This window comes from Vulpes lagopus, chromosome 10, assembly GCF_018345385.1.
Source record: "Vulpes lagopus strain Blue_001 chromosome 10, ASM1834538v1, whole genome shotgun sequence".
Taxonomy (NCBI): Eukaryota; Metazoa; Chordata; class Mammalia; order Carnivora; family Canidae; genus Vulpes; species Vulpes lagopus.
Window position 1 is genome coordinate 65,728,638 of NC_054833.1, and position 22,191 is coordinate 65,750,828.

The window sequence follows — 22,191 nt, forward strand, 5'->3', positions numbered from 1 at the left end:
TCTCAAATAAATAAATCTTTTTAAAGAAATCAAAAACAAATTATACCTTATAAGGCCATTAACACAATTTTATGATTAATGTTGTATGCAGTTGTCTTTTTTTTTAAAGATTTTATCCATTTATTCATGAAAGACAGGAGAGAGAGAGAGAGAGAGAGAGAGGCACAGACACAGGCAGAGGGACAAGCAGGCTCCATGAAGGGAGCCTGATGTGGGACTTGATCCCAGTCTCTAGGACCACACCCTAGGCTGAAGGCGGCACCAAACTGCTGAGCCACCTGGGCTGCCCGTGCAATTGTCTTTTGAAATAAGAAGAAAGGTGCCTAGGTGGCTCAGTTGGTTAAGGTCCAACTCTGGATTTCAGCTTAGGTCATGATCTGAGGGTTGTGAGATGGCATGCTCAGTGGGGAGTCTGCTTAAGATTCTCTTTCTCCCTCCCTCAACCTCTCCTTCCCCCACATCCGTGCTCTCTCAAGTAAGTAAATCTTTTAAAAAAATAAAATAAGGTAAAAGAAAAATTATATAGATAAAAATACATTTATATTGTTATCTGCAAAGTTATGTTTACTGGTGTTTGTTAGTTCTTTATGTGGACTTGTGTTACTGTCTAATGTCCTTTCATTTTACTTGAAAGATAATGTTTAGAATTTACTGTGGGCCAGATGTGCTAACAATGAACTCTCTCATTTTTTGTATATCATTTTTGAAGGATAGTTTTTCTGACTATAGAATTCTTTGTTAACTTTTTCTTTCAGCATTCTGAATATGTCATAACACAACCTTCTAACTTTATTGATTTCTGATTAGAAGTCAACTGACATTGTTACTGAGGATCCCTTGTATATAAGGTGTCCCATTTGTTTTGCTGCTTTCAAGATTCTCTTTGTTTTTCATTCATTTGACTATGACATATCTAGGCATGTGTCTCTGATTTTATTTTACTTGGTGTTCCTTGAGCTTCTTCTCAATTAATGATCATCAAATTTGAGGAGTTTTTTGGCCATAATTTAAATTTTTTTTTTTATTTATTTGAGAGAGAGAGAGCGAGAGACCATGAGTGGGGGAGGAGGGGCAGAGGGCGAGGTGAAAACATGCTCCCCACTGAGCAAGAAGTGCAATCCTGGGCTGTGTCCCAGGATCCTCGGATCACAAGCTGAGCTGAAAGCACTCAACAGACTAAGCCACTCAGACGCCCCAGCCATTACTTATTTAAATATTCTATCTGCCTCTTTCTCCCCTCTCCTTTCTGGACTCCCATTATGCATATATTGTTATTCTCATTGTCCCACAGATCTTTGCCATTATGTTCACTTTTTTCATTCTTTTTTTGCTGTGTTCCTCAGTCTAGATAATCTCATTTTATCTATTTTAAAGTTCACCTTTTTTTTTTTTTTTGCCTGCTTATTTTAGTCTATTTGGACTTCTTTAGACAAATGCAACAGACTGGGTGGCTTGTAAACAACAGAAATTTACTTATCATATTTCTAGAGACTGGATGTCTGAAACCAGGGTGCCAGTGTGGCCAGATAAAGGCTCTCTTCTGGGTCACAGTCTCATTGTATTGTCAGCAGAAGGAGCTAGGGATCTCTCTGGAGCCACTTTTATAAGGCACTAATCCCATTCATGAGGGCACCCTCATGACTTAAGCATCACCCAGAGGCCCCACTGCCTAATGTCATCACATTGGGCATTATGATTTCAGCATATGCATGGGTGCATGGGGTGGAGGAAAAGGAGACACAAACATTCAGAATATACTGCTGCTCAATTGCTGTTTCACTAAAGCTTTCTAGTGGATTTTTTTTCAATTATGAAAAACTATGGAATTTCTATTTAGTGAGATACCATTTTCACAATTTTGTCTCATTCTTTAGATTTGTTTTTCTTTAGGTTTTTGAATATGTTTGTAATACTCATTTAATGTACTCATTTAGTAAATACAACTTCTTGACTTCCTTAAGGACACTTTTCATTGACTGTTTTTTAACTCTGTCCCATGCTTTCTTGTTTCTTTATGTATGTTGAAACTTTTTCTCAGGACAAATATTTTAAATAAAACAATACGGCAACTCTGGAAATCAGATTCAACATTCCCCAAGGTTTGTTCTTGCTGCTACTGCTGTGCTTTGTTTATTTAGTGACTTTTCTGGACTAATTCAATCACATTTGTATTCTTTGTTATATACATTCTCTGAAATCTCTGCTTGGTCAACATAGTGATTAATGACTGGACATAGATTCCCTTAAGGGACGTCTCGGTGGCTCAGCAGTTTAGCATCTGCCTTCAGCTCAGGATGTGATCACAGGGTCCTGGGATCAAGTCCTGCATCAGGCTCCCCACAGGAAGCCTGCTTCTTTCTCTCTCTGCCTCTCTCTGTGTGTCTCTCATGAATAAATAAATAAAATCTTAAAAAAAAAAAAAAAAGATTCCCTTAAATGCCTTAATCCGGCAAGTCTTCTAGCATTTGCCAAGAGGTTTTTGTATGTGGTGGGCATACCTTCTATTCCTAGCCTTAAGTAGGCAGTTCATAACTCTTGCTTGCACAGACCTTCAAGGTAAGCCAAAGATAAGAGCTGACAGCCTTCTTATGTTTTTCCTGGGACTTAGCTCTTGATGGAAAAAGAAAATAAAACCCAGTAACTTCATTATAATATGAGTGACATGAGAAGTGATTAACAGTAAAGTTTATGTACTGTCATTATCTCCCATATTAGCCATATTTTATTCTTAGCAGAATGAAAGTTTGCTTCATGAACTTTCAGGTACAAATAGATAAAAAGGTTTAAGCGATCTGACAAGCATTCGTATCTATATGGCAGGAAAACACCCCAGAGGAAATCTGTCTCTTATGCTATAGAGCAAATCTTAGCCAAATATAATATAACTTGAGACCTTTGCCTGCCTAGTCAGCTAATTAGGATTTTTAGTTTACTAAGTCATAGAGTTAGTGATTATGAGTTTGAATTCTGGAACCAAGCTGAATTTGAACCTACACTTTACCTTTTCTGAGAACTTGGGCAAGATGTGGAAGATGCCTCACTTTTCTTATTAGCACCTTGTCATTACATAACAAGCTGTTAGATCATACCTGATAAATATGCACTATAGGTATACAAAAGGAAAGAGTAGTTTTATGAATCCCTTTGTACCTAATGCCTATATTCAGCAATTATCAGCCCCTGGATAATCATATTTCATTTAGGTTTTTTTTAAGATTTTATTTATTTATTCATGAGAGACACAGAGAGGCAAAGACACAGGCAGAGGGAGAAGCAGGCTCCATGCAGGGGGCCCAATGTGAGACTTGATCCCGGAATTCCAGGATCACACCCTGAGCCAAAGGCAGATAGATGCTCAACTGCTGAGCCACCCAGGAATCCCAATCATATTTCATTTGTAATCTTACACTCTCTCATTAATTATTTTGAATCTGTATAAGACATTATATTATTTCATCTATAAATATCTCATTATATATCTATAACATATTTTTTGATGTAAAATATATTGCCATGGTTTCAGCTAAAAAATCAGTGGAAAGTCTTAATATCAACAAATGTTGACTTGGTATTTGTTTCACTAGTTGATTCTTATGTTACGATTAGTTAGTATTGTCTCTTAGGTCACTTTTAAGCTAAAGTTTTCCCCCTCCCTCTTTTTTTCCCCTTGTAATAATTCATTGAAGAAACCAAGTTATTTGTAGTTTCAAGCTGTGTTGTCCAATATAGTAGCCACTAGCTACATATGGCTCTTGAGCACTGGATATATAACTGTAGTCCAAACTGAGATGCACTGTAAATTTAAAATGCACATCATATTTCAAAGACTTAGTACAAAAGATAGTGCCTCATTAATAATTTTTACATTTAGTGTATGTTCACATTATAATATTGCACATATATTAGGCTAAATAATATTATTTCACTTGTTTTTGGCAGTAGTATTTTATGTATCTGATGTGTACCACCAGAAGGCACATAATGCCTAGTTGAGGCCTCTTTGATATATTAGCAGCTATTGATGACTCTTTAATTCATTAGAGATTGCAAAATGATGATATTCTAATTTTTTAAGTTCTTTTCATGCATTAGTTGGAATCCTTCCTTAAAGAGAAATCTCTCATTAACTATGTGATGACACTTGATTACTATACAAGCCCTATATATTTTACATAGGAAAAGGACAAAAGGTTAACTCTGTTTATTTACTAGTTTCCAGGCATCCTCTTAAAAAAAAAATCAATGAGTATTTTTATAGTAGTATTATGAAATCATGAATTTAAATGTGTGTTTCTGAAACCCATTGTATGTATTATCCTCACTGATGTTCAAATTGTCCCATTATTATTAACTAGTGGGAGCCTCTTTAAGTTGTCTCTTATGTCTTAGGTATGATCTTAGTAGTCTTTGATAGCTTCCTTGCCTTTTGGTATCACAGAATGTTCCAGGCCCTGATTCCTTTTAGTGAAAAGTAATAATTAGAGGCTATAGTCTAGCTTGCATAGTGTTACCTTACTAATTATTGTTTTTCTTTTTTGGCCTTTTCCATGGATGAAACTAGAAAATTCATTTTTTTTCCCTTAAATAATTAATGAGTTTATACTGATACTTCCAATTCAAATTTGGATCTGTGGAGTTATTACATAATCTCACCAATATTGCATTTATATCTTATTTATATCTTATTCTTCCTGCCACATTTATTTGATCTCAGTGGCATTGATATACTTAATTTGCCTTATCAAACACTACATGCACAGCAGTTACAAAATAGCATTTTTATCACTACCACCAACAGTATGATAATTCATTGAAAACATAGTTTTTGGTTTTTTGCAGTTCTCTTTCTTTTTGGGGCATGTTTCACAAAGAAAATACACAAAATTATTATGTTATAAAGTCACTTAAAATATTTCATCTTTGATGAATGCCTATGCTTAAACTTGGTTTCATTTTCCTTTTAATTTTTAGGGATGACTTTTTATTTTAATTTTTCTTTTATAACATATTTACATGGCTCAAAACTAAAATCCACAAAATAAGAAATATCCAAAAGAGTCTAGCTTCTAATTCCAGTCTTCTCCTTTCTCTCTACTCCCTCTTTCCTCTAACAGGTAACCACTAAAAAATTTTATGGCTCATTCTTACATTTTATTATACAAGCTCATATATAATTCATATCTTGACCAAAGTAGTTCTCCAAAGTCCCTATGATTTCTTATTTTTCTTGCTCAAAGACAGAGATTACAATATCCTTTATCTACAATCTGAAGGATAAACTGTATTTTCTATTAAGTCATATTCTGTAGATTTGGAACTGAGGAAGAGCAGATATTATAGATAAGCCAGTTTGAGGCAGAAAGGATGATTTGGGTAGAAACTACTGGCTGTTACCAAATGTTAAGACTTTCTAGCGAAGGAATAAACCATGCTCTTTGACTCCTGATAATATAGGAAGACCAATATTTCAAAGTTAGAGAAAGCCAGATTTGAATTAGTCTGAAAAGAAAATCCTACTTCAAGTAAAACTCAGGAAATGGAATAGGCTTTCTCTTATGGTTTTAAGTTCTTATCACTGGAGGGATTCATTCATCCATAAAGAGTTGAACTGATTGACTTCTGTGGTCATTTGATGATTCTGATTTCTGGAGTATTCCTCCAGCTTTATAAGTATTATTCTGCCCAACAGGTCTCATTGTATATAGTCCCTGGGTGATCACAGTGTATTTATTTTAGGATTCTGTGACATTTAAAGATGTGGCTATAGACTTCACTTTAGAAGAGTGGAGGTTGATGGACCCTTCACAGAGGAACCTACACAAGGACGTGATGCTAGAGAATTATAGGAATCTTGCCTCCCTGGGTAAGAATAACTTGTGTCCATATATCTATCCATTTGAGCAGGTTTGCTGAAGATCTAGAGCCTCTAAAGTACTTAACTGAGCTTGGAGTTAGAGTTCAGGCATTAAAATCTCTTTTTAGGTGTATGTTGTTGGGAGTCATGCTATCCCTTGCTCTTAATTAAGTGGCCCACCCATTGTAGAGTAAGAAATACATATTTCATTGGAATCTTGGAGATTGTTAACAGTCCACCACATTTAGGACTAAAGTTTTTTCTGATCACTTTTACAAATGGGAGTTATAAGTACCTCCAGAAAGAAAAGGACAAATGTGTTCATTTTCTTTCTAAACTCAGATTATTCCGATGATCTATTATCCTAGAAGACCTGCAGTCATAGTGTTGAGCTTCTCTGTAATCGTCTGTAACACCACCATACAATAGAATGTTCTGCTGTACTGTGAACGTTCTGTATCTATGCTGTCCAATATGGCAGGCACTAGCCCCTTGAGGCTACTGACAACTTGAAATCTGGCTAGTCCAACTGAAGAACTGAATTTTAAGTTTTATAAAGTTTTAACTAATTTAAATAGCCTCATTGGGCTGTTGACAACTGTATTAGACAATGCATCTCTAGAGCTTCCCAAAAATAGCCACTCTGCACAGAAGATTAAAAGCTGAGACTGAATTTGGCAATAGTTCTTACTCAGACACAGTCAAGTCTTACTGATTTTTATCTGCACAGGCCTTGCAGTTTCCAAACCAGACATGATATCTCATTTGGAGGATGGAAAAGGACCATGGGTGGTAGTAAGAGAACTTGCAAGAACCCCTTATCCAGGTGAGTTAATAAGAACCAAGAGGGCTGGATTTATTTCAAGTTCATAGGTTATGGATGGAGCAAAACATCTGAAATATTTTGAGGAGTATCCTTGTTCAAAACTATCTCAGAAAAATTCACTCCCTCCCTTGCTCTCTCATCTGTTTTCCTTCTCCTGTTGCTTCTCCTCTCTCTATTCTCTACTTTTAATTCCCATTCCATCCTACTTTGCTTTCTTGAGGACATGATCTTCATAATTAGTCTTTCATTCAAACATGCATAAATCTTTAAAAAAAAAAAAGATAAGTGTACTCTTAATCCCCCTCACCTATTTCACCCATCCTTCACCTACCTCCTCACTGATTACCACCAGTTTGTTCTATTTAAGAGTCCAGGGGTTTTTTAATCTTTTTTTCTTTGTTCATTTGCTTTGTTTCCTATATTACATTCAGACAGACTTATTTCACTTAGCATAAGACCCTCCAGTGCCATCCATGTTGTTGCAAATGGCAAGATTTCATTCTTGATTGTGGCCAAGTAATATTCTCCTGTATATACATACCACCTCTTTATCCATTCACCTGTCACTGGACACTTAGGTGGCTTCTATATCTCAGCTATTGTAAATAATGCTGCAATAAACATAGGGGTACATGTATCTTTTCAAATTAGTGTTTTTGTTTTATTTGGGTAAATACCCAGAAATGGAATTACTGGATCATATGATAATTGTTTTTAATTTTTTGAGGAATCTCTATAGTTTTCCTCAATGGCTGCACCAATTTACGTTCCCACCAACAGTGCACGAGGGTTCCTTTTACTTCACATACTCACCAACATTTTTAATTTTTTGTATTTTTATTTCAGCCTTTCTGACAGGTGTGAGGTGATACCTCATTGTGGTTTTAATTTGCATTTCCCTGATAAGTAGTGATGTTGACCATCTTACCCTGTCTCTGTTGGCCATTCTGTATGTCTTCAGAAGAATGTCTTTTCATGTCTTCTACCCATTTTTAAAAATATTTTATTTATTTATTCATGAGAGACACAGAGAGAGAGAGAGAGGCAGAGACACAGGCAGAGGGAGAAGCAGGCTGCATGGAGGGAGCCTGATGCGGAACCCGATCCTGGGTCCCCAGGGTCATGCCCCGGGTCGAAGGTGGCGCTAAACCACTGAGCCACCCAGGTTGCCCGATCTATGTCTATTTTTGAGCCAGTGCCATACTGTTTTGATTATTGCCACATTGTAATATATCATGAAATCTGAGTTGTGAAACTCCCAGCTTTGTTCTCTTGCCTTTTTTTTTTTTTTTTAAGAAAGAGGATGGAGATCATGACAGTTGAAATCAAGAGTCAGACACTTAACTGACTGAGCAACCCAGGCATCCCTGTTCTTCTTTAAGATTGCTTTGGCTATTTGGGGTCTTCTGTGGTTCCATACAAATTTTAGGACTATTTGTTCTAATTCTATGAAATATGTTGTTGGTATTTTGATAGGAATTACATTGAATCTGTAGATTGGGCAGTATGAACATTTTAACAATATTGGTTCTTCCAGTCCATGAACATGAAGTATGTTTAAATTCATTTGTATCATCTTCAGTCCTTTTCATTAACATTGAATGTTGAAAATATTATATATTTTTAAGAGAGTGAATGAAAAGTAGGCATTGGAGACAGTTTTAGAGGACTCTTTAGAGAAGGCTCCCCACCCCCATGAAGAGGGAAAGACAAATGGGGCAGTAGCTACAGGAAAGTATGCAATGAAGAACAAAACTCTTTTGTTTTATATTTGAAATGGGAGTTTTTATGGCATATTTGAGTGCTGATAAGAATGATGCCACAATGAAGAGGCAGAAATTACGTTGCAAGACCAAGATGGGATCACTGAAGAGCTAAAACTAAAGTGTGTAAGAAGGTTAAACGGAATAAACTCAAGAAAGGAAAAGGAAAGATTCACCATTGATAAGGAGAGAGGCCACTTCGCTATAACCCTAGGAAAGGTGGAGAACGCGGGTGCAGATAATAGGTCAACCAATGGTGGGAAGATCAAGGCATTCTATTATAATAGCTTCTGAATTGAAAGTAAAATATGAAGCAAAGCCATCAGTTTATATTGAGGAGAAGAAAGAGTTGTGAGAGAGGGAAAGATACATATTTTAAGATACATAGATTTCACTGTAGAAGCCATGTTGGCCTTATGCTTTTATTTTGGAACTTGTTTATAGCTTCTGTTCTTTCTGTTGTTATAAGACTATTAATATTTTTTGTTGTTTCAGTTTAGTAAATTATGTTTATCTGGCAATTGATCCATTTTATCTAAAATTTAAATTAATGGCATACTACCTATCCTCTCTTTTAAGTGTCTGTATGGATCTGAAGTGATGTCTCTGTTTTCATTCCTCTATTGATTTTTTTTTCTCTCTTTTTAATCAGTCTTGCCTAGGGCTTGTCAATCTTATTTAGCTTTTAAAGAATCTTTTTTGGGGACCTGGGTGGCTCAGCGGTTTAGCACCTGCCTTTGGCGCAGGGCGCGGTCCTGGAGTCCCAGGATAGAGTCCCACATCGGGCTCCCTGCATGGAGCTTGCTTTTCCCTCTGCCTATGTCTCTGTCTCTCTCTCTCTCTCTCTCTCTCTCTCTCTGTCTTTCATGAATGAATGAATGAATGAATGAATAAATAAATAAATAAATAAATAAAATCTAAAAAAAAAATAAATAAAAAATAAATAAAAAATAAAATAAAATAAAATAAAATAAAAAATCTTAAAAAGTAAAATAAATGACCTTTTTTTACCTTTGATTTCTATATCATTACTTTCTTCTCTTTATTTTCTTTTTAACCTTTTTTACCATTTAATTTGCTGATCTTTTTTAACTTCCTGAGTTGGATATCAGGAAGTTATATCACTTGATTTTCAGCCATTCTTTTTTTATAACTCATTCAAAGCAATCTAGACCACATCACACCCCATAAATGACCAAAAATAAATAAATAAATAAATAACAACAATAAGCAAAAAATAAACCTGTATCTCACTTTTTTTTATGTAACAACTTCAAAATTATTGAGTTCAAAGCATTTGATAATTTCCATCATGATGTCTTTGTCCCTCATGTTATTTAGAAGTATTTTTCTTAATTCTGTACCATCTGGGGATTTTCTAGTAATCTTGCCATCTTAATTTTTCCTGTGGTCAGAGATGCTGTGTATGATTTCAGTCTTTATAAATTTAAACTTTGCTTCACCACATGGACAATTTTTGAAGACATTTTGTGTGCACTTGTGTATCCTATAAATATTATAGAGTGCAGTTTTACATATATCAAGTTTTTGTTTTAAGGTTTTCTTTATTTATTTATTTGAGAGAGACCATGCAAGCACGGGGAGGAATGGAGGAAGAAGGAAAGAATTGCAAGCAGACTGCACCTGGCATGGAGCCCTATGCAGGGCTCAGTATCACGACCCCAAGATCATGACTTGAGCCAAGATCAAGAGTCAGAGGCTTAGCTGATTGAGCCACCCAGGCACCCTAGATGTATCAAGTTCTTTAGGTTGTTAAAATATATACTTATTGTCAGCTTATTCTGTCAGTTATTGAAAAATATTTTTTTAATGTTTTGCAGTAAGACTGTAGATTGGTCTGTTCCTTGTTTTCGTTACTTTCATTTTTGCTTTATGTATTTTGAGGCTGTGTTATTAGGTAAATACAAAGTTATATCTTTCTGTTGAATTGTACCTTTTATTCCTCTGAAGTGTCTTCTTCATCTCCATAATGGTTTTTGCCTTATTTTTTTTTAAGATTTTATTTATTTATTTATAAGATACAGAGAGAGAGAGAGGCAGAGACATAGGCAGAGAGAGAAGCAGGCTCCATGCAGGGAGTTTGATGTGGGGCTAGACCCCAGGACTCCACGATCATGCCCTGGGCCAAAGGCAGACGCTCAGCCGCTAAGCCACCCAGGCGTCCCATGGCTTTTGCCCTAAAGTCTATTCTGCCTTGTACTAGTAACACTGTAGCACCTTTAAGTTATTGTTTATATGGCACCTCATTTTAGTTCTGTTCACTGTCATCTTTTATATATCCTTGTATCTTTTTTCTCTTATAAGTAGCATATTATTATTATTAGATTTTTGCTTTAAACAGTTGTTAGATTTTTGTTTTAAACAGATTTTGTTCGTAACCCAGATGGTACAAAATTACTTCTAAATAACCTGAGAGACAGTCCATATCTTTCAGAGTATTTAGTGCATATTTACATAATATAGTAACATAATGTTTAAATCTGTCATCTAACTTTGAAAGTGTCTTGCCTGTTCCATGTTTTCTTCTTCCCCATTCATGCATTTAGTTTTATTATCTTTTATTTTTTTGTGTCCCCCTCTAATCACTTGGTAATCATAAATTTCTAAAATTATTTGCATAGTGGTTAACTTTGCGATTAAAGCATTCATCATTGATACAGCAGTCTTAGATTTTCTCTTTTCCCAAACAACACTAGGATCTTAGAACAACTTATTGAACCTAATTTATATGTTGTTGAAATTATGTATTTTAATCCTATCTGTTGAATTACGTATTTTAATCCTATCTGTATGTCATATCTCTTAGACTATGTTCTATGCAGTCAACATTCATTTAGATTTTTTTGCCCAAACTTTCTCTTCATTTTTTTTCTTATTTTCTAAGCTTCTCCTTAGGATTATTTTTCTTCTGCTTAAAGAATACCCTCTAATATTTAACATTATTTGCATCTGCCAGTATCATATTCTCTCCATTTTTCTTTTCATCTAAAAATATTTTTAATCTTCATTTTTGAATAATATTTTGGCAAGTTTGACTTCTAGGTTTGTGTTATATTCTTTCAGTATTTCAAAAGTATCATTCCATTGTTTTTTGTCTTACATCAAATCTGTTGACAAGTCAACCATCTGTTTAATTCAGGAGTCAGAAAATCTTTTCTGTAAAAGGTAAGATAAGTAGATATTTTTGGCTTTGTGGAAACATGGTAGGTCTGTCACAACTATCCCATCTAGCAATTATAAGCACAAAAGCATCCAAAGACAAAATACTAGCCAACGAGTGTGGTTTTTTTAAAGATTTTATTTACTTATTCATGAGAGACAGAGAGAAAGGCAGAGACATAGGCAGAGGGAGAAGCAGGCTCCATGCAGGGAGCCTGATGTGGGACTCGATCCTAAGACTCCAAGATCACTCCCTGGGCCAAAGGCAGACACTTAACCACCAAGCCACCCAGGCGTCCCCAAAGAATGTGATTATATTCCACTAAAACCTTTATGGACAATAAAATTTGAAGTCCATATAATTTTAGTATGTCACAACGTATTAGCCTTTTAGTATATTTTTCAACCATTTAAAAATGTGTATTCTTATTCTCACTGGTAATACAAAAACATGTAGTAGAACAGATTTGGCTGTAGTTTGCAACCTGTGATCTGATTGTTGCTCCTTGATGGAAATCTTTTAGTTTCTTCTATATTTACTTTGTATTTCTCCTACTTGGAATTCATTTGGCTCCTAACATATGTGGCTTGGTATTTTTTATCTGTTTTGGAAAATGCTTGGTGTTATGTCTTTGAATTTGATTTCATCTCATTCTGTCTCACTTCTCTTTCTAGACTTCTGGGACTTTTACATCTGTGATAGACCTTTTCATGCTATCCTATATGTCTCTAATATTTTTAAATAATTTTTCAAGTTTTTCATTATTGTGTACTTCATATGCATATTTTCTACTGACCTATTTTCCATTCTGTTGACACTCCCGTGTCATACCTACTGTGATTTTAGTTTTTGAGTTCTTACTTTCCAGTTTAAAATTACCATTTAGTTATTTTACACTTTTCAATTATTTGGTGAAATTATTGGTCTTATTTTCTTGAGTACTAATCATGATTATTTTAAGCTTATGTCTAAGACCTCAACTATCTGGATACCTTTTAGGTCTGTTTCTATTATGTTTTTTTTTTCTCTTGAGTTTTTTCTTTTCTTTTTTCTCTCTCTTTTTTAAAATGATTTATTTGACAGAGAGAGAAAGAGAGTGCAGGAGGGAGGGGAGAGGAAGAGAGAAATTTAAGCAGACTCCATACTCAGCATGGAGTTCAACAAAGGGTTCAATCTTGTGACCCTGAGATCATGACCTTCAGGAATGTTAAGACATAAAAAGGTTGTAAATGACGAATACCCACCGTGTGTTTCAGCGTGGATAGAACTGGAGGGTATTATGCTGAGTGAAGTAAGTCAATGAGAGACTCCTAACTCTGGGAAACGAACAGGGATTAGTGGAAAGGGAGGTGGACGGGGGGACTGGGTGATGGGTACCGGGTACCAAGAGGGGCACTGGACAGGATGAGCACTGGGTGTTATACTGTGTGTTGGTAAATCGAACTCCAATAAAAAAAATGTACAGAAAAAAACATAAAAAGGTTGCAAAACTATCATTGATAATCACTATTTGAAATATTAGTAACTAAATATTAATTTTGACTAATATGCTGTTCAACATACTTTCTGAAAAATCAAAATGTTTTTTCCATAAACGTTTGATTAAAAACTACAGGGCAGCCAGGGTGGCTCAGTGGTTAAGCGCCACCTTCAGCCTCGGGCCTGATCCTGGAGACCCGGGATCAAGTTCCACGTCAGGCTTCCTGCATGGAGCCTGCTTCTCCCTCTACCTGTGTCTCTGCCTCTCTCTGTCTCTCTCTCTCTCTGTCTCTCATGAATAAGTAAATAAAATCTTTTTAAAATAAAAGTATATACAAAGACTTCAGTAAGCTGATCTGACAGGGAAATTTGAGAAAGCCCTCATACAAAAATCTAGCAAAGAATGAGAACAAATAGAAAGTATGGTTGGGAACAAATGCCTGGTTTGTAGAGTAAATGAGAAGCAAGGAAGGAGTCACAACTTATGAAGAGTGGTCTGGAAAAAAATATTAACTGTAAAGGGGATGAGAAAAGTATTTGAGATACTTGGGTTCTAGGAGGGTTACTATAAATGATTTTTTTTCTCTGAATTTACTACTTTGATTCTTGGTTCAATCAGCCTCCCTCAACCCTACCACTTTCTTCTTAGAAAATAAGGCCAAGTTTGCAAGCAGTTAAAACTTTATATTCATTATCAGCTGAGGTTTCCCTTTTACTATCCTGTTTAGTGAGATCTTCCTAACTTAGGAAATAGAAATCATTTGATTTGATTTATCTCTTTCCCCACCAGAAATGGAGACCATACCTGCAACCAAGAATGCTGTATCAACAGAGGATATTTCTGAAAATGTATCACAAGAGACTATAATAGATAAGCTCACAGAGAATGGTCTGTGGAACTCCAGAATAGGAGGATTATGGAAATGGAATGAAAGGATATTGGGATTGCAAAATAGTCAGGAAAATCATTTGAATCAAAGAATAGTTACTCACAAGAAAATTCCCTCTGGTCAAAGAGGCTTTAGATTTGAATCTATTCTTTTTCCTGAAGCAGGAGTTATCACAGAAGAACTCCACAGCAAATGCCAAACACATGACGATTTCACTGAGAATTTAGATTTGATTACAGATCCCCATCTGGGGAAGAAAATTTGCAAGGATACAGAGAGCAGCAAAGCCGTAAGGCCTACTTCAGAACTTACTTTAGGGAAAAAATACAATAATAGAGAAAAACCCTATAAATGTAGCACTTGTGAAAAGTCCTTTCGTTATAGATCATTACTCATTCAACATCAGAGAACTCACACTAAGGAAAAACCTTATGAATGTAATGAATGTGGAAAGATGTTCAGCCAACCTTCATATCTTAGTCAACATAAAAAAATTCACACTGGAGAAAAACCCTATAAATGTAATGAATGTGGAAAAGCTTTCATTGCTTCTTCATCACTTATGGTGCATCAGAGAATTCATACTAAGGAGAAACCTTATCAATGCAATGTCTGTGGAAAATCTTTTAGCCAGTGTGCTCGCCTTAATCAACACCAGAGAATTCAAACCGGAGAGAAACCCTATAAATGTAGTGAATGTGGGAAAGCCTTCAGTGATAAGTCAAAACTTGCAAGACATCAGGAAACTCACAATGGAGAGAAACCCTACAAATGTAATGATTGTGGGAAAGCCTTCAGGAATAAGTCATATCTTAGTGTACATCAGAAGACCCATACTGAAGAGAAACCATATAAATGCAATGAGTGTGGGAAATCTTTCAAGAATACCACAATTTTTAATGTCCATCAGAGAATTCATACTGGAGAGAAACCCTTTAGGTGTAATGAATGTGGGAAAGCCTATAGAAGTAATTCAAGCCTTATTGTACATATAAGAACTCATACTGGAGAAAAACCCTATGAATGTAATGAATGTGGGAAAGCATTCAATCGTATAGCAAATTTCACAGAACATCAAAGAATTCATACAGGGGAAAAACCCTATAAGTGTAATGAATGTGGGAAAGCATTCATTAATTATTCATGCCTTACTGTACACCACAGAATGCATACAGGGGAGAAACCTTATAAATGTAATGAATGTGGAAAGGCCTTCATGCGTTCTTCATCCCTAATTATACATCAGCGAATTCATACTGAAGAGAAACCTTACCTATGTAATGAATGTGGGGAATCTTTCAGAATAAAGTCACACTTAACTGTACATCAGAGGATTCATACTGGAGAGAAACCATATAAATGTACTGACTGTGAGAGGGCATTTACCAAAATGGTAAATCTCAAAGAGCATCAGAAAATTCATACTGGAGTGAAACCTTATAAATGCTATGATTGTGAAAAATCTTTCAGGACTAAGTCATACCTTATTGTACATCAAAGGACCCATACTGGAGAAAAACCGTATAAGTGTAATGAATGTGAGAGAGCTTTCACTAATACATCACAACTTACTGTACATCAAAGAAGGCATACTGGAGAAAAACCTTATAAATGTAATGAGTGTGGGAAGGTTTTCACAAGTAACTCAGGCTTTAATACCCATCAGAGAACACATACTGGAGAAAAACCATTTAAATGTAATGACTGTGGGAAAGCATTTAGCCAGATGGTACATGTCACAGAACATCAGAAGATTCATAGTGGAGAGAAACCCTATAAATGTGATGTCTGTGGAAAAGCCTTTAGGAGGGGTTCATACCTTACAGTGCATTGGAGAACACATACTGGAGAAAAACCCTATACATGTAAGGAATGTGGCAAAGGTTGTATCACTCTATCGCAGCTAACTCTACATCAGAGAATTCATACTGGGGAAAGGCCCTATAAATGTGAAGAATGTGGAAAAGCCTTCAGAACCAACTCAGACTTCACTGTACATCTGAGGATGCATACTGGAGAAAAACCCTATAAATGTAATGAATGTGGAAAAGCCTTTAGGAGTAGCTCAAGCCTTACAGTACATCAAAGAATACATCAAAGAGAAACTCAGCTAATATAAAGATTAATAAATCATTCATCCAGATGCTAACTCCACAGGAGGAATCATAAACTGTGTCTTTTATGAATGTGGGAAAACCTTCATGTGTAATTCACCAGAAAATACACACTTAAGAGTTACTTGAGAGGGAGCACCTGGATAGCTCAGTCAGTTAAGCATCTGCCTTTCGCTCAGGTCATGATCCCGGGGTCCTGGGATTGAGCCCCAGAGCAGGCTCCCTGCTCAGCATGGAGTCAGCTTCTCCCTCTGCCCCTCCCCCTGCTCGTACTCTCATACTCTCAAATTTTTTTGGAAAAGATACTTTAGAAATATAAGAATGTGGTAAAGCATACAGTCATATAAATGTTAGTTCTAATAAAATTCACGATAGAGAAAAATAATAGACAAATGAAAGTCTTCATCCAGATTTCGTACTTTATTCACTTAAAAAGTTATCTTCAAAGAATTACCTATATATTTTTTGCCTGTTTTCTATTGGTTTGTCTTTCTTATAAATCTGGAGGTGCTTTTTATATATTTGAAATATTAATCCTTTGTCATGTGTGTTGCCAATTTTTTAATCTAGTGATTGTCTTTATGCTTTTTTATATAGTAAAAGAAATTAACATTTTAATTTTTCATAATGAGATATTTATATATTTTCCTTTTTAGATTGTTAATTTGCTCTTTTAGTTAAAAGGCTCTCCTTAATCCCTAGGCTATACAATAATCTCCTAAATTTGTTTCTAAGATTTTGGTTATTTTTTATATTAAAGTCTAATCTGTCTGGACTAGATGGCTAATCATAGAAGAGTAAATGGCCATTCATCTCTGAAAATGTTATGAACCTAAGTAGTACTAAGGGAAATGCAAATTAAAACAACCAATAAGATGTAACTTCCACTTCATGGAGTTGGCAGAAATGAAGTGATCTTTTGCTAGTGGATTTGGGGAAAACCTCTTATAAAAAGGTTATATCAACTCTTATTTTTTTAAAAAACTCATAAAAAGGTTATTTATATCAACTTGTATTTCCACCAGCAATTCAGTAGTATATATTTAAAATTTTTTAACTTTAAAATTAAAATACTTTGGCCTAGCAGTCTCACTTTGGGAATCTGCCCCCACAGAAATAACATCATCAGTACACAAAAATACACACAATAAGGAGTTTTGTTGAAGTGTCATTTACAGAGGCAAAGTTGAAAATCAAGTGGAGATAAAGTGAATGCCAAATAATGGGATAATGGTTGAATAAGTTGTGATATAGCCACTCTGGAACAGCATGAGAGTAATTTTTAAAATTAGTTATATTTACACTATTGATCTCAAGGTATCTTAACAATTTTTGATAACCAATTGCTTTATTACAGAACTTTATGTGTACAAGATTTCATTTTTGTTGATGATCACACCCACTTATGTATATATGTGCGTCTGTGATGAGCATGGAAACAAGTATATATACCAGAAGAATATATACCAGGCTGTTGTTATTGGTTACCTTAAGAGAGGGAAAAGAGGAGTAGAGAGAGAAGTGGGGGGAAAGACTGGAATTTTTTTTAATGTAAGTGCAGCATGTATGATACAAAACTCTATGTAAAACTATTTGTTTAGACTTTTGAGAACCATGAATGAAAGGATGGTCTTCAAAAAGTTAATGATTGTTTTAGAGTTGGTGGAGTATCCAGTATTTTTTGTCTGACTTCTGCACTTTTCTGTATTTCAAAAGTTTTTTTCCAATGAGCATGTGATATTTACATAAACAGGAAAAGCCTATTTTACTTGTGGAAATAATTTACTGGATACCTGTTATGTACCAAGAATTACCCTGATATATTGTCAGGGTAGGGACAGTCATGGGAATCTAAGAGCATGGGAATTGGTTCTGATGGTTCTGATGATTCCAAAGAAGTTATCCAGCACCTCATTCCCCCCCCACCCTCTTGGTTTCATTTGGAGAAGGAAGTAATTTCAGAGTATCCAAGGGTATCTGGAACTTGTGTCCAGGATATAGACCAGAAGCTTGTAAGCCTCAAGAGAAATTCCACCTTCAACATGGCACTGAGAAAAAGGTCACAATGGTGAAAAGTTCCATGTACAGCCTCACAGAATGTTGCATGATGGATTGATTATAGGGGAGACAGCCAAAGATACCCAAGTCCATAAATTAAGTCTGAAGTTCTGGAAATACTAAGAGTCCTAGAACAGAAATGAGAACCTAGAGGCTGCAGCCCTGATACCAGAAAACCCTAACAGACCATGGACCTGATATCCAAAAAGGACAAGACAATGAGCTATGTTTCAGTGGAGGCTGAAGAAAAGAGAATCCAGTACCCCTCCCATAATGTTAGAATATATGTATCTATTTAATATTGGGATAGGGATATTGGAAAAAGATACAAGCTACCTCCCATTACAAGTTAATAATTTGATGCTTTAAAATGACCATTTCTGGTTGAATTTTAATAGTGGAATATATGAACTATTACCAAGAGACTTTCCTCCTTTGGATGTAATATACCAGTTTCTGATTGGAAAGTTTGAGAGTTAAATCGTGAAATACTACCCATAAGAGACTCTGCTGTTAAAGAGTTGACATGATTTGATGCCTACTCTATTATCTGCTCCTTTCTACCTCCTAACCCTCACTATATGTAAAACTCTCTTCCCTGCCTTAAAGCCAAGCATTTCAAGAGGAGCATGGTCAGCAAGTTCAAATGACATAACTGAAGACTGTCCACAGGGTTAGGGGATGGAGATGACAGAGACCACCTTTACTAGAGCAATTTCAATGGAGAGGAAAGGCGAAAAAACCTGATTCTGGTGTGTAGCAATATCTCGTTATAGGTTTAATTTTAATTTCCTTTGTGGCTAATGATACTGAATCTCCTTTTAGGTGCTTATTGGCTTTTTGAATATCCTCTTTTGAGAAGTGCCTTTTCGAGACTTTGGTCCATGTTTTTTTCATTGGAAACTCTTTGTTCATTTATAGTATTCTTTCTGTATTCTGGATGCAAGGTATTTTTTAGATACTTGTGTTGTAAACATCACCTCTCCATCTCCAGCTTGCCTTTTCACTCTCTCGTGATATCCTTTGATGAATAGAAACCTTTAATTTTAATGAAGAACAACTGGTCAACTTTTATGATTAGTGTTTTCTGTGCTCAGTTTAAGAAATTTTTTCCTAATCCAAAGTCATAAAGATATTTTCCTACATTTTCTTCTGTATGTCCACTGTTTTACTTTTCACTTTTAGGTCTATAATCCATCTAAAGTTAATTTTTATGTGTGGTGTGGGGTAGAGGTTAAATTAATATTTTCCATACAAATACATAATGTATTTGACATCATTAATTGAAAAGACCATTTTCTCCCCTCTCCCTTGTGTTGCAGTGATATTCTTATGATAAGTCAGATGATAATATGTGGGACTGTATTTCTAAACTATTCTGTTATCCCATTTAACACCAAATGTTCTTAGTGTAAACAGATTTATAGTAAGTCTTGGCATCTGGTGGTATGCATCATCTAATTTTCTTGTTCAAAATTGTCACTGAAATTTTAGGTCCTTGACATTTTCACATATATTTTTTAATCTTTTTTTTTTCAATTCTTCCATACTGAAAAAGTTGAGATTTTAATGGGCATTACATCAAATATATAATTTTGGAATAATGAACACTTTAACAATATTAGACATCCAGCCTATGAGCATGCTACATCTTTTCATTTAGATACATCTTTTAATCAGGAATTTTTGTATTTTTTGAATGTAGAAATTTTTAACATTTTTGTTAAGTTAGTCCTATGTATTTAGTGTTTTGATGTTATAAATGCTATTAATTTAGTTTACTGATTTCTACCAACATATTCAATTTATTTGAATTTCAAATATATTTCAAATATATACAGTTGATCCTTGAGCAACACAGGTTTGAACTGTACAGATCCACTTATACACGGATTTTTTTCAATAAATACATTGGAAAACTTACTGAAGATTTGCAACAATTTGAAAAACAGTGAACCACGTAGGCTAGAAATATTGAAAATTTAGGGAAAGTATATCATGAATGCACAAAATTTATGTAGATAATAGTCTATCACTACCGTAAGACATACACAAACCTATTATAAAAAGTTAAAATTTGTCAAAACTTATGCATGCAAGCAAGCAGAGCATACGTGACACCATTTGCACTTGAGACAAATGTAAACAAAGATGCAGCAGTAAATGAAAATTAACTGTAGTACATACTGTACTATAATAATTTTGTAGCCATGTTGCTTTTGCCTTAAGTTCAAGTGTTGTGTCCACTTAAAACACTGTGTGACACTGATCATCAAGGAGCAGTTCATCTCTGATAAATTGTATATTACAGTAAAAAGTCATCCATCAACAGTTAACATATTTTTCATGTTTAATGAAATACTATAAACCTCAAATAACACCACAGGATCCATATGAAATGCCACTAATGATGATGGAAGTGCTCCCTAGGAGCAGAGGATTTGTGATAATATAAGAAAAATTATAATTGGGACGCTTGGGTAGTTCAGTGGTTGAGCATCTGCCTTTGGCTCAGGGCATGATCCCAGGGTCTTGGGATCAAGTTCTGCATTGGGCTCCCCATAAGGAGCCTGCTTCTCCCTCTGCCTGTGTCTCTGCCAGTCTCTCTGTGTCTCTCATGAATAAATCAATAAAATCTTAAAAAAAAAAAAGAAAAAAAGTTGAATTGCTTGATATGTACCATAGATTGAGGTCTATAGTTGTTGCCTGCCATTTCAAGATAAATGAATCCAGTATAAAGATCATTGTTTTAAAAAAAAAAATAGGAAGCCATTACTGCAGCTAACTAAATGAGCAGGCATGAAAATTTTGCACTTTATGAACTACTCTTTTATCATACTGAAAATGCAGCTTTTATGCAGGTGCAGAACTGTTATAAGTAAGGCATACCTATAGACTAATATGATTTGAGAAAAAGTGAAGTCTATATGGCAACTGTAAAAGAAAAAGAAGATGAAGTATCTAAAGCTGGAGGATTTAATGCCACCAGTGTCTGGTTTGATAATTTTAGAGGTTTGGCTTTTAAAATGTCAACAGAAGCAGCTTCTGCTCACTGTGAGGTAGCAAATTAGTTCCCAGACACCATTAAGGAAATCATTAAGAAGAAAGACTATCAGTCTGAAAAAGGTTTTAGTGCAGACAAAAGTGCCTCATTCCAGAAGAAAAAAAAAATGCCACAAAGGACGTTTATAAAATGTAAGGCATCAAGGGATAAAGCTAGCTACCATTTTGTGCAAATGTAGTTGGGTTTTTGGTCTCAGGCTGCCCTTCTCTATAAAGCTGCTAACTCACGATCCCTGGGTGGCACAGTGGTTTGGCGCCGGCCTTTGGCCCAGGGCGCGATCCTGCGGACCCAGGATCGAATCCCCGTCGGGCTCCTGGTGCATGGAGCCTGCTTCTCCCTCTGCCTGTGTCTCTGCCCCTCTCTCTCTGTGTGTGTGACTATCATAAATAAATAAAAATTAAAAAAAAATAAAGCTGCTAACTCTTGAAAAGCTATTTAACAGCTGCCAGTCTTTTGGGCTATACAAGAAGGCCTAGACAACAAGAACTGCCAACTATGCCCCACAACCACCACCACCCCCAACCGCCCCGCTGTTTTTTAGAAACTTTGTTTCCATTGGTTCCAACAATGCTTTGTCCCTGAAGTCAGGAAATACCTTGCAAGTAAGGAACTGCCTTTTAAAGTTCTGGACAATGTCCCTGGCCACCCAGAACCTCATGAGTTCAACACCGAATGTGTCAAAGTGGTCTGTTTGCCCCACACAGTATCTCTAATTCAGCCTCTAGATCACAGGGTCATAAGGACCTTTAACTCTCACTTCACATAGTACTCTATGGAAAGAATGATCAAATCGATGGGAGAGCCCTGACAGATTATTAAAAAAGTCTGGAACAATTACACCACTGAAGATGCCATTATTGTTATGGAAAAAGCTGTGGAAGCCATCACTCCTGAAATGATAAAGTCCTGCTGGAGAAACTGCCTATCAGTTTATCATCATAGGTAAGTAATTTTTCAAAAAA

General features: G+C 35.5%; 1 protein-coding gene across 4 annotated transcripts in view; it reads left to right on the forward strand.

Moving 5' to 3' along the window:
• Positions 1 to 21,219, forward strand: part of ZNF624 (zinc finger protein 624) — a 41,651-nt gene extending 20,432 nt beyond the window's left edge. For 2 of the 4 annotated variants that reach the window (XM_041772933.1, XM_041772934.1), the window contains 3 exons: positions 5,737 to 5,863; positions 6,585 to 6,680; positions 13,894 to 21,219. In XM_041772933.1, the coding sequence (XP_041628867.1) occupies positions 5,737 to 5,863; positions 6,585 to 6,680; positions 13,894 to 16,112 (2,442 nt within the window). In that variant the 3' untranslated portion in view covers positions 16,113 to 21,219. The remainder of the gene's footprint in view (positions 1 to 5,736; positions 5,864 to 6,584; positions 6,681 to 13,893) is intronic. The other 2 variants (XM_041772935.1, XM_041772936.1) reach the window with 2 other exon arrangements.
• The last annotated feature ends 972 nt before the right edge of the window (positions 21,220 to 22,191 follow it).